The 12,779-nt window shown below is 44.3% G+C and overlaps 1 protein-coding gene across 1 annotated transcript in view; it reads right to left on the bottom strand.

Annotated features, from left to right (window-relative positions):
* The window catches only part of nbeab (neurobeachin b), a 166,413-nt gene that overhangs the window by 5,433 nt on the left and 148,201 nt on the right, over positions 1-12,779 (bottom strand). The window contains exons 47-53 of the mRNA XM_078098576.1: positions 11,502-11,654; positions 8,983-9,150; positions 4,821-4,910; positions 3,653-3,830; positions 2,867-2,938; positions 2,564-2,719; positions 1,771-1,941 (exon numbers count right to left, since the gene is read on the bottom strand). Coding sequence (XP_077954702.1) covers positions 1,771-1,941; positions 2,564-2,719; positions 2,867-2,938; positions 3,653-3,830; positions 4,821-4,910; positions 8,983-9,150; positions 11,502-11,654 — 988 coding nt within the window. The remainder of the gene's footprint in view (positions 1-1,770; positions 1,942-2,563; positions 2,720-2,866; positions 2,939-3,652; positions 3,831-4,820; positions 4,911-8,982; positions 9,151-11,501; positions 11,655-12,779) is intronic.

The following is a 12,779-nucleotide window of genomic DNA, read 5'->3' as shown; positions in this document are numbered from 1 at the left end:
GAAAAGAATACTTGATATAAATATTTTATTTATTTTATTTTAATAAATTGATCTTTTATTGTTATTCCTGATAATGTGTGAGTTACAATTAATACCCACTTTTTGTTAGCGTCCATACGTGAATCAAAGTTCAGTGAAAGTTTCTCTCTCCTCTGCGATAAGTCCCTATAGATGATGTGGACAAATGTGTCAAACCGCTCTCCTCCTCCTCTTATCCCCCCTCCTCGTCCCCCACCGTCTCCTCCGTCTAGCAGCGGTACAGTCAGTGAGCTGGACTGTGATCGATGCGGCCCAGTCCCCCCAGAGACCAGGACCTGAGCTGCGCTGTCAGTCCCAGCAACCGCTGCTGAGGGAAGCTGAATAGGACAAGTGTCAGAAGAAGCCTCCAGGGGGGAAAGGGACCTTGTGCGACTCACCTAACCGACAAAAGATTCAATCAGCTTGCATTGAAACCCCCCCCCCCCACTCACCCTGTCCTCGCCCTTGGGACAAGCCGAAGTCACCCACCACAATTACACAGTGCAAATATCTCCTTGCACCGGTTTGATGGGCCGAGTCCGTGAGGCAGGTCCATGATTGAGCTGGAAGTTATTTTAATTATCATACATTTAAGACACATGCAGCCTTTCAGGGCGCTTGTGAAATCAATTCCTTTGACCCGCCACAGGGGTGTGGAAGCGGTGATCCGCAGGGACACATTCACACAACCTTCAAACAGCAAGATGGGGATGAAATCATCAGAATTAGCCTTGTGTAAAGGATTGTTCAATGAAAAAGGTGAATAAGAGCGGGGATAAAGAGGGTTCTGTGCTCTTTGTGGTAGCGACATTCATTTGAGAGATTCAGGTGTCGAGACATGAAAGGGGGTCGTGGTTTATCCCAGAGGATCCTTGCAAATGCCTCCAATCTATTTTTGAACAGGACTGATAATGGCTGGCTGTAGATATGTTTACAATGCTGTGTCAAAGATACAGTATGTATTGATTCTGCACTGCCACTGTTTCTTTATCTGCTCCTCCAAAGTATTCATGACATCACAATATATTCAACAGAAATTGATCATTTCTTTTGATGAATAAAATGATTTGAATGAGAGAAAAGACACCCTGTGTTTTGTTTTGTTGAGATGTGTGCTGTGTTTCTTTCTCCGTTGTCCATTTGAAGATGCGTTGGAGGCACCAGCAGTGTGAATATCAGGGGAATACGGCTTTCCAGTGCCTTGGCCCCATGCTAATTGGAGGCAACCAAGCTGAAATTCTTAATGAACTGTCGGAGGCTCTGTGAAGTTAATTAGAGAACACTTGCAGCCAAACTTACACTCTTAGCATCGATGACAATTCAAAATACAAAATCTTATAGCACACACACACACACACATTTTCTTCCCTGTCTTCAGTTTTTCGATTCCACACCATATAATGTGCTCCTCACTGGAAATGTTCTGTGTATCTGCTTACCCTACGCTGATGGATTGTTTTGAGCCCAGACAATCAATGCGAATAGCTAAAGGAACTGAAGAATGGACACTGGGGTCCAACACTTTGGATGCCAAGACACCTGGAGTCCTCTACTTGAAAACACCGGCAATACATCACATCCACAGTGCTGATGAATTGTCCTCCCTCAGTCTCTTCACATTATTTGATTTCTAGGGTAGAGCGTATTTTTTTGCGCTATGGAACAGGATATCTTGTTTTACAGCCAAGGAGCATCGTTTGCTGAGGAAATACTAAACCATGTAAAAAGATGTCTGGTCTTTTTCTTACTCACTGTTATTGGGATTGTCGCCTATTATGTGGTGCCGTCCACTCCAATACCACAGCAGGAGTGTAGCATCCCTGGACCCAGAGACGATGTAGCAGTCTCCTCCAATGTAGGACTCTGATCTGGCCAGACACGTCACCACGTCCCAGTGCCCAAAAACGATCTGTGTAAGCTTGCCTAAACAAAATGTGTACAAATAGGTTTTTGTATGTTGGTAAAACAATTGCTAGTCAGATGTTCCTGAAATAAAACATGGTACAACTACTGCAGGCTGTTTTTTTTTGTAGAAGCCCCACTGTAGTTAAGAGAGTATTGCATTTAATGGTGGAAACTTGCTTGTCAGATGTGGTTGTGTATGTGGTCAGTAGATCCAAGAATATTGGTTTGTGACCTCTTAAAAAATAAAATAAATTATATATATATATATATTGTAGATTGTGTAACAACCGATCCCTTCTCATCCTGTCAATCCTCATCCTCATCATAACCCCACTTTAGGAAACTTTTAGTTAAATGCTACTTGTCGAGCTGTAGTGATAAACATTATTATAATTAAACACGTATATTGCTGATATTATCATTTTGCTCCGAGGGATTCACTTCCAATGGAAAGAAATTAGAAGAGACAACCTTATTTACTTTCAGCGAGTTACAGTGTATCACAACATATTCATCAATTTTCCTACAAAGCTCGTCAGTAGAGAGCAATGACAATACTGAATTATTCCCATAGAAGCTCTCAGCTATCCACACATCGGTGCACACCTCTACAGGATATAGAGTTTACACTGTAACCTACCTGTCTCGGAGGAGTACACACGAAAGCTCTTGTCCCAAAAGCCACACACCAGTATGTAACGGTTGTCAGCTGTCACCACAAAACAGTGCGTTGTGATTTGGATGCTCTGGTCCACTAGGTCTGTGATCTGACGCTTGTTGCTACCAGTGTTGTTGGCTGTGGAAGAAAAAGCAAAAAACAACTCATGTTCTGAGGTATTCATGGTATTAATAAAAGCCCCTTATAGCTTTATCCAATGTGAAAGTCAAAAGGTTCAGTATATTTGTCTCATTTTTTCAATTTAAAGTAAGGAAGCTTACTCACCAACCAGAGAATCCATCTCTATAGGAAGGTGATAGGCCTGCTCCAGAGAGTAGCCTGGTGCTCCTCGGAGACCTGGATTCAGAAAGGATTACATGAGGAAATTAGTCATGGACGTCATTTCTTACCTCTGCCCGTGTGCATTGCTACACACACACACAAACACACATCCACTGAATGGAGACATTTCATCCATACAAAATGTATCTGGGGCCAGCTTTGAAACATCCATAACATGCCTGAAAATATGGAAACCATATTATCATCATTATTTCGAAAAGTCAAACCACATTTCCCTCCCTTCCCGACAGCGTTGCAACGGTGCTGCAGCTGTGTTCATTAGTGTGGGAGCAGCCCGAGCAGCCACACGGTGTGGACTCTTTGGTCCCGAGCTCAGTGTGTCTCTACAGTGACAGATGTGGACGTGTGAGGGGAATGTGGTGCAGTTGCGGCCTAATTTCCCAGTAACCATTGCTCTGGCCCTTTGACCCGGAGGTGAGGCTGATTCTCGGGGAGGGGCTCTGTGGGTAATGTTGTTCACACATGTCTGAGAAGGAACATGTGGAAACACTCACGGCCCGGCTTACCTAGTAGGCGCTAGTCTCTCACGTGGCCAGCTGGCTACAGCTCTATTATGAGTGGTGGGCAGGTTTGTTGGAGACGGTGATGAAGTGATTTTTACAGGGCCACTGCTGTGGTAGGTATCACATGTGGTATTGCACGTTTTTTACAAGGGCATATGTGTACGCTTGAACACAGCACCTGCCGTGTGCGTCGAGTTCCACTCACCAACGTTATTGTGCCATCGGTTGACGGCAAATACGCGGCTGCAGGTGACCGTAACCACTGCAGGTGTGGTAAGATGGGGCAGGGTGTTAGCGGCAATATGCGTAACTGGCGAATTGGATGGAAACTTCAACACCATGATGACATCCTGCTGCATCTGGTCCTTGAACATGAGCGGACTCTGCGGGAGGAAACACTTTTGAGTAGAAGAGACGGGGTGCAAAGGATGAAGGATGTGATGGTGGTAAAGGAGGAGGAGGAGTACAAGAATAGAGGAGCAGGAAGAGGAAGGGGGACGGAGTGCAAAGACAGGGGATGGCGTAGATGAAAAGAAGAGGTATGACAAGATTGGACAAAAAGAATGGAAGGAGCCAATTAGTGAAGGGGTTGGAGGAAAGACTAGGTTCGGACACAGAGGACAGCTTCATGCACTGCCCCCCTCCGGCAGTCAGGCACCGGTCAGACAAGGGTAAGACATGGAAAACTGAGGTGGTACATATGCTGTAAACATGAGATGGTGCATGCATGATACACACATGTACCAGAAAGATTGAGACCTGTCCAGAAAGAAAAGCGTTAACATAAAACCCAAGTGTTATGAAGATGCACGTATTTCCTGACGGTAAAATCCAGGTAAACCGAGGTGGTGAACCGTACTACCCACGGTAGTGTGTTGAAATAATTAGGTCGGTCTCATATTGATCTAAAACGTCTTGAAGGGATCTGCCTTACAAAGAGAGAAGCATGTGCGGTAGATGTCAACAGAGGGGAACTACTAGGCCAGTAGGGAGCACTCTTCCCTTTACGCCACACTGCCAGTCGAAAGTAACAACTATAAACAGGGCAGGCAGCTGCTACTGCAAATGCGTTGTTATATTGTGGGTCTGTAATCTACGTGAGGGAAACCCTGTGAAATATTTAATAGAGTGGATTGAGGGAATAAATATGTATATAAGGACAGTAGGAAATCATGGACAGAAAAGGCTTGCGATCCATAACCATCGAGGCTTGCACAGGTCCACACACACACACACACACACACACACACACACACACACACACACACACACACACACACACACACACACACACACACACACACACACACACACACACACACACACACCAGCAGAGGTGCGGGGTATTTTTCCAGTATGCTAGTGGCTCTCACCAGGTGCATGGCGGAGCTGCGTGGAGGATGTGGCTCAATAAGCAACTGAGATGGCGTCTGTCCAATGCTCTGGATCTGTGCCTCTGTGGCCTGGGGGAGAGAGAGAGAGAGAGAGAGAGAGAGAGAGAGAGAGAAAGAGCGGCTGTCACAATCAATATGCATCAAAGTGATGGGTCAATGCGTTACTTTACAATGCAAGCAAATCCCAACTCAGCCGTGCTTCTGAGGAAGGGAAGGGGGAGCACTCCCAATCCGCCTGGGTGCTCCCCCTCACCCCCAAGCCTGCAGAGTCATCCAAGTGTTAGTATGGAAGAGACAAGCCTTTTCCTATTAACATGCTTCAGTTAACCATTCCCATTTCCAGGCGCAGGGGCCCCCACTGCATAAACGTTAACCTGGAGTGACATCCAGCTAGGACTGCAGCAGGCCGGCCTGTTTTTAGATGTTCTTGTGCTTTAAACAAAGGAGAAAAGCATGTCCATGCATACACATAAGTATGAAACAGAAGCCCAAAATCACACAAGCAGACCAAAGCATTTTGGCAAGTTTTTGGCAAAACTGAAAACCGCCCTGAGTGCAAGAAAGAAGAACAATTAGAAAATAACTTCCTTTTATACAGACAAGAGATCTCCCTTGCCTCCAGGAGAGAACAAGCAGCAAGAGCTGCTGAGCTTCACTGAAAGTGGGGCACACTACGGTGGAAGTGATTGATGTGACTGGAGCCACTTCCACCATCAGAGGGGAGCTTGTAGACGTCCGTCAATGCCACTGTGCACAATGGAACATACATCGTTCAGCCCTTTCGCCCGGCCTTCTGACTGCCCGGGTGAGTAGCCCTCATTTTTCTTCCGCCTGTACACACCGCTCACAATCAAAAGGACCTATTGGGTAGCACATGCCACGGAGGGAGATGTGGGTCTGGAAGTTTGGAGGTGATACTGATTCAGGACAGGCCACCTGCAAGACAAACAGTCTCGCCCAACACCCCCTGGTCACTTCCTATCTTCCACAGCACCAACGAAAAGGGGCTGTCCACACGGGCGAGCGCTGTCGCACTGCGGCGAAACTTTTCATGTGAGTTGGTGAGCACATTTGGGAACCATTAGGCGCTAGTCAGTGTTTCTTTACAACGCAGTCCGTCAAGTAATAAGCAGCGGACATTATTGCTATTTAAGGTTAGGTTTAGGGTGAGGGTCATGATGTCGGTTCAAATAAAGACATTTGATACAAACATCAGAAAGACTGAGGAGGCCATGTGGACAACATCTACGTTTTACTTTTGTTGATTCTTTTACCAGGGAACCTGGGCAGCTGTATATCCCATTTTGGTTGTCTTAGACAACGTTGACACCCAATAATTGTTTCCAGAGGGCAAGGGTAAAGACTTGTCTGTGTGTAGGGGGAAGGGGTTCTGACTTGTTGAATGTTCTTTCCACTGCATGATCAATACATGTCAATATTTTTCAGGTGCTTCAACACTAATCCTCTCTGAGGTATGTCAGAAACGTATCTCGGAGTCTGAGAGGAGAGCAGTTAACAGGCAGTTCATTAGTTAAAGTCACGTCAGGCTCTGCTACACACACCCTGTGTCTGCATGTCCGTCTTTAGGACTTCCGCATGTCCGCATTTTGGCGTGAGCAAAAAGCTTCTCTGTGCTGCTCGGTTCCCAAACTGGTGACGGAGACGCTCCGTGGAGGATGACCTCCCAACAGCATCCGCCAGTGCAGTCATGCAATGCAGCAACACAACAGCTCTGTCAGACAGAATGCAAACATGGCCTCGCGGTGACCCGCTAAGCAGCGTGGGATCACGCTGAGTCACGGCACCTTGGACCAGCGATGGCTGCTACAAATATGAAGCTCTTCAACCTTTAACCTTTTGACAGACTGCAGATTGCGAAAGCAAATTGCATTAATTAGTTAATTCTGGCTTTTAAGTTGTTAAACTGACCGAAAAACACAGAGAAACTATTAATGTAATTGTTTTCTAATGATCATTCTCCCTCATGTGACAACACTGCAGCCCACCCCTTTTTTTGTTTTTGTTGAAGAAAGGCATACCTGGATTTATTTAAATCCTAAAGTACAAGCGAAGAATTTGCCTGAGGGTGTTTTCATGAGTGACAGCCTGGGAGTTGACATGAGCACTCCTGTATGTGGGAGCAGCAACGACTCAAACAATGTGTTTACCGCTGGGTCATTTATCTCTAGTGCAGTTATCATTGATGACAATGTCCGCTGAATCCCGATGCATATGAAAGATTTGTTTTATCAGTGAGGTCAAACATCTAAACACTTGTGTCACATCACTGTAAGAATATGATAGTGAAATCTATTTAAATATACCTCCGCTGCTTCAAACACTTCATTGTGTGGCCCCAGCACACTTTGTTGTCTCTGTCGATTCAGAGTGGACGGCGGGCTCGTTGGCAGCTGATGAGGAATGGATTCCCACTGATGAATAATTTGTCTTTCTACTTTCTGAGTGACGCAGCAGTCTGAATCAAGGGGTGGCTGTCATGTTTTTTCCATAAGAGGAGGCTGACAGGAGGAGCGTCGCATAGAGGGACCGCTGATCCGGCTGCGTGCCCAGTGGAGCCGTCACCGTGCCCTCAGACAGAGGCCTGGCTGCATGTCAGAGGGCGTCATCATTTCCAGTTGACACATGGGCGGAAATTATCTCTTATGACCTCTAATTTATTGACATTTTAAATGCTTTAATTGTTATGACTAACACCAGACATGCAGCTTCACCTGTCAAGGATTGAATGAATCAATATCCCAGTGTCAATCGTCACATTTCAACAGCTTTTAGCTTCATTGGGCATTTTTCCATGCTCCACCTCACTGACTCAGCCGAGCAGCAGACCTGACATGTGTGGAATAGTCGGTGTGGCAGAAAATAAAATTGCTTAAAATCTAAACATAAATATGAAAATGTTGTTATTTTTTACACTGTATAAATATATATATTTCTATCTCATTTGGAATTGAAAAATGATTAGATGTTAACTGAAATGTCTAGACTGATCTATGTTTCCTTAGGATACTGCTTGGTTTTAGTGGGGTTCAGATATACACGGTTATAGTCTTTGAAACAGGGAGAGGAAGAATCTCATCTGGAATGAGAAACATGATTGAAGGTATGAAGGCTCGTCGTAATTAGTGCTCATCACAGTAGCAGTTAGCTTAGGCAATTTCTCTCCCCAGCACAAATACATTCACATGTCACAATCGCGACAACATCAACCGGGTCTGAGTAGCAGGCTTCCTAATGCGCAACTAACTAACAGCACTGTCATATCTCAGGTTAACAGTGGGCAGGGTGCAAGACAGCTAAAACCCCTCATGCAAAAATCCTAAATAAAAAAGGCATCACCTAAATCTTTCTCAAAATGATGAAAACCAAACCTCTCACAATATGGTTTGAGAATTAGATCAGCCAAATCTTCTGCAGGTGATTTGCATAGTGGTCACTTGATAAATAAAGGCGCCCCTGGAAGTGACAGTATATAAATGACTTGTTTTGCAGACAGCAGATGGTGGATATCACAGGGAGAGACAAGCTCAAACTGGAAAGTACCACAATACATGCCAGCTGCTGCATGCTCTGCTCCTCTTTCCCCTCTACGCAATTAAGCTATTCACCAGCGGTACAGCCGAGCTAGTGGATATTCAATTAATTTGTTAAGAACAAGAGGATTCAGCTCCTCATCTACTGACAGACTGACCTCTATTGATTGATCAAAGAGCTCAATGAGATTCATTGATCTGATTAAGGGAAGGAACATACAGTGTATTAAGCACCAGGAAGAAAAGAGCAAAGCATTCTGATGTAAGGAGGATCTACATATAATGCAGACAGACAGATATTAAAGGGGCACTGTTTACCTCAGAGATTAAATTAATAACAAATTGGTGCTAATCTCAAAGCAAACCCAATGACTCAGCAGCTCTGCCACATTCTCTCACGGGTTAAATTTGCATGACACAACAATTGATTGACAGATGCGTGATATGAATGCTCCCGGAGCTCCAACGCATGCCAGGACATATAGAGACAGGAAGTTGTGACTTTGGTGGTGAATAAGACAGAGAGGAGGGAAGGGTGGGGGTGGGTGGTTGGGCGTTGTCTCCATGGCAACGGGTGTGCGTGCCTTTACCTCTCTGAGCAAAGGGTCAGTGATACTGTCCAGCTTGACGGAGCCCTCGTAAGTCAGGTAGTGAAAGACGTTGAGGGCACGCACCGCCTCCGGGCCTCGCTGCTTGTAGCCGAAAATAAGGTCAATCCACTGATGCAGCTGACATGACACAAACTCGCTTTCCAGCGCCTGTGAGAGAAGTACAGGGCAATTAGAGGTGAGAGGCATACCAGTATCACACGGTAGCACATGGGCCAAGAGACACAACACAAATTGTACTTGCACACAACAATGAACACAACAAAACACAGCCTCCTTTACTTTTCCTAGACCTAGCGAGGCATTACATCAAATACCGCCAGACAAAACTAATACATTAATACTAGTACTTTACAAATTTTTTTTAAATTTCAGTTAAACAAATAAACATGAAATATATAATCAAACTGTTTCACTGGGAATATTACGGGAATAAAATACTTTATGTAATAAACAAACTCACATTGCTCTGTCTACTTAAAATATCCAACCGACTATGTTGCCATGGAGACAAAGAAGTTAGTTCAAAGCAGGGACTAAATTTACTGTAAAAACCATCGGCAGGAGGAACATCGATGAGTTGTGAGCGTTAAAAGGGAGACTTGATTTCTTGTGGGAGTATTAGTGAGAGATTTGGGACATGAGTCAATTTTGGCAATCAACATATACATATATATATTTTAATGGAAGCCACGTATTGTTCCACAACGCGATACAACATAATTCCTGTGCATCCTGGTGTAAGGCTGTGAGAGGAATTTGCACTCCTCCCTTCCTCCCAGAATAACAGCCATTACCAACAAAGCCAGCTCGAGCACACAGACGCAGAGTTTGCCACAGGGCATATCACTTCAATTGAAAGTGGCACATGCAAAGATGGGAAGCGGGAGGAATAGATAGGAGGGAGGGAGGGAGAAATCGAAGGAGGCAATGGAAAAAGATGAAGAGTGAGACAGAGGGGGAGAGAGATTCACTGAGAGAAAATAAAATAATAGAGGACGTGAGAGTGTGGGCTAGCTAGGGATCAGAACAAAAGAAAGACAAAAAAAAAAAAAATGGAGGACTATAAATGTCGAGGCTTTGAATACACACGGTCCGCCAATGCAACACTGCACGACAAAATCACACATGTATCCTGCAAAAGTGGGAAAAATATCCACCGGAATCCTTTTTTCAGTTATCCTCTCCTCCTTGTTTTGGAGATGCAGACATGCCCTTAACAACTCTCCTCCTATCCAGTCCCACCCCCCCCTGCCCCCCAAAACTACCAGTATACAAGAGCGATAGAGCTGAACCTGGCAGCATGGCTAGAGCACGGGTAAAGGTCACCTACATAAGACCAGGCCAGCTCTGTCACTCCGGTTGAAAAGGTCAAGTGCGTTCCCAGAGCCACTTTCAACCTCTAGTCCAAAAACACAGTGGCCCCCAGCCTCAGGATGCATAACCTGCATTAAACGGTGTCTTCCAAGCAATATTATTAAAGTTTCTGAGATTTTAAGAAGGATTTATAGTCATCAGACTCTACACTGCATATTTAGCCATTCATCATGTAATTGTAAACTACATTGAGTTGAGATGTGATCAAAGGGAGAACAAGGATTATCTGACGGCCAAAAATATGTTGGATTTCCTTCTGCATGCCGCTCTTGAAACCCGCCGGGACCAGTGGTGGACCACATGTTGATAGGCTCTCAGTGTGAAGCGTGCACACACACACACACACACACACACACACACACACACACACACACAGACGTTCAGACACACCACACGCAGACAGGCCCTGCAAACTGCCAAAGTGATGATTCCCGACATTACAGAAGGTAACACTATAGGGCAAACTTGCCCGCAGTCCTGTCCTTTGGTGACATCACTAGGGTCAGGGGTACAGTGTACGTATCGAGCGGTGCGCTTTATTAGATGCTTCATGAATAACACAAGGAGACACAGATGCACGGGAAGGTTAACAGGAAGAGTGGAAGATGGATTTATTTGCTGATGTGAGGCAGGAGAGCTAAAAACAAAAGAAAATAATTGAGACAATACATCATAATTACATAAACCCTGAGCAGTAGTAGAATCTCAGTTTAGTACTTAAATAGGCTTGTTTATGTGTATTACGAGTAAAAAAATACATCGCACAACATAACATGATAATATGTAGTCGGCCAAATACTGTATTAAATGAGGTCAATGGATGGAGTGCAGTTTAAGAAGGGGCTAATATTCACTGTGCTTTAGTTATTCCTATTGGTAAAAATGGCAAAGAAGTAGTTATTTTTTAACTATCATCATTGCATTATTGACAAAAAAAATAAAAGGACGAGAAGTCATGTTTTGACAAAGAAAAGACAAATGGACACTAACGAGGTATTTTGTTTCATCATTAACATTCGGGTTTCCTGGTGTTATATCGGGGTAAGAAGGTGAGAAGTCTTATATCCAGGTATCATTTTCGCTAAAGTAACCACCATTTCAACCTGACACATGGTCAGCCTTACCATCCGGTTGATCCGAACAAGATCTTCAGGCTTCTTGGCCCAGGCTGGCAAGTCCACGTCCCAAACCATGGTCCCGCCCTCCCTCATTCCCAGGTGGTAGCCGTTGCTGTTGACAAACATCTCCGGGAGATAGTAGAATTCAGGAATCAGTTCCTGCATTTTAAAGAAAGATAGATTTTCCGTTTTAACAGCACACTGGCCGCACCACAACTTATAATACTGTTATTTTTCCCCACATAATCGGCCAACAATTCAACAGGGTGCAAGAAATAACATGTGTGATGACAGAGCCCATAAAAAAAAAAAAACGAGAGAAAAGGTCTCTGTATCCCACTGAGATGAGGTGAGAATTCAAGGGGAAAGGTAACACAAACAAACTTAACAGCAGGCCATGAGAAGGCGGTGAGAGGTGCTAGTCCAGTTATTCCAGGCAGAGGTGTAATGTGTGTTAAATGAAACTGGAACTGAGTGGGGTTTTTCTGCTCGGTCTCTGGGCTCTTGTGATGGGGTCAGGACCTTGCAGCAGAGGGAAAGTCAGCTTGGTAAAGGAGCCCCCTACATAAAGCCTGCTGTGATTCCATACACTGAATACCGTATTTACCTGCGTTTTGAAGACCATTCCAACATTTCTGTGAATTTCTCTTGCGTTGAATGACTAAACTGGTATTTTTACAATTAAGTATTAAATACATAGCAATTTTAACTCTTCGGTCAACCATATATACAGTATGTCATGAACATCAAACTATCACAACATTTATGTTTGCTTATTATTTTTTTTCATCAAGGCTCTTGGGGTACAGGTACATTTAGAGGTCACACTTTCATTAAGCGTAAAAGCCTCACAGCTCTGCTTCCATCTGCACTAACATGCAAAGAAAAAAAAATCGTTTAACTTAGGTTTAACTTGCATAGCAATCAGAAATAAAATGGCGACTTCCTGTAGTTTAAGCAGTTTTTGGATAGGCAATTGGGTCAGCACCGTAAAACTATCGATATGGTCATTTAAGAAACTGTAAAGATAAGGCATTTGCAACATAAATGACTGCATGTATACTCAGTGTGATTCTGCACTCCCCACTCTGACCCTTTATCCTCCTAATCACACGGCTCAGAAAGGATGAGTTAGTAAAGCCTCTGCACAATGAAGCACATGCACACGAGGAATGTAGATCCTCCACTCTGTCCTCATTAGAAAACATACACACAAGGCAAGTTAAATACGTCTCTTAGCCTGAGATTATAAATGAGGGCGCAAGGACAGTATTTTAACTCCTT

The sequence above is a fragment of the Gasterosteus aculeatus genome, chromosome 1 (assembly GCF_964276395.1).
Source record: "Gasterosteus aculeatus chromosome 1, fGasAcu3.hap1.1, whole genome shotgun sequence".
Taxonomy (NCBI): Eukaryota; Metazoa; Chordata; class Actinopteri; order Perciformes; family Gasterosteidae; genus Gasterosteus; species Gasterosteus aculeatus.
This window is presented reverse-complemented; position numbering and strand designations above follow the sequence as displayed.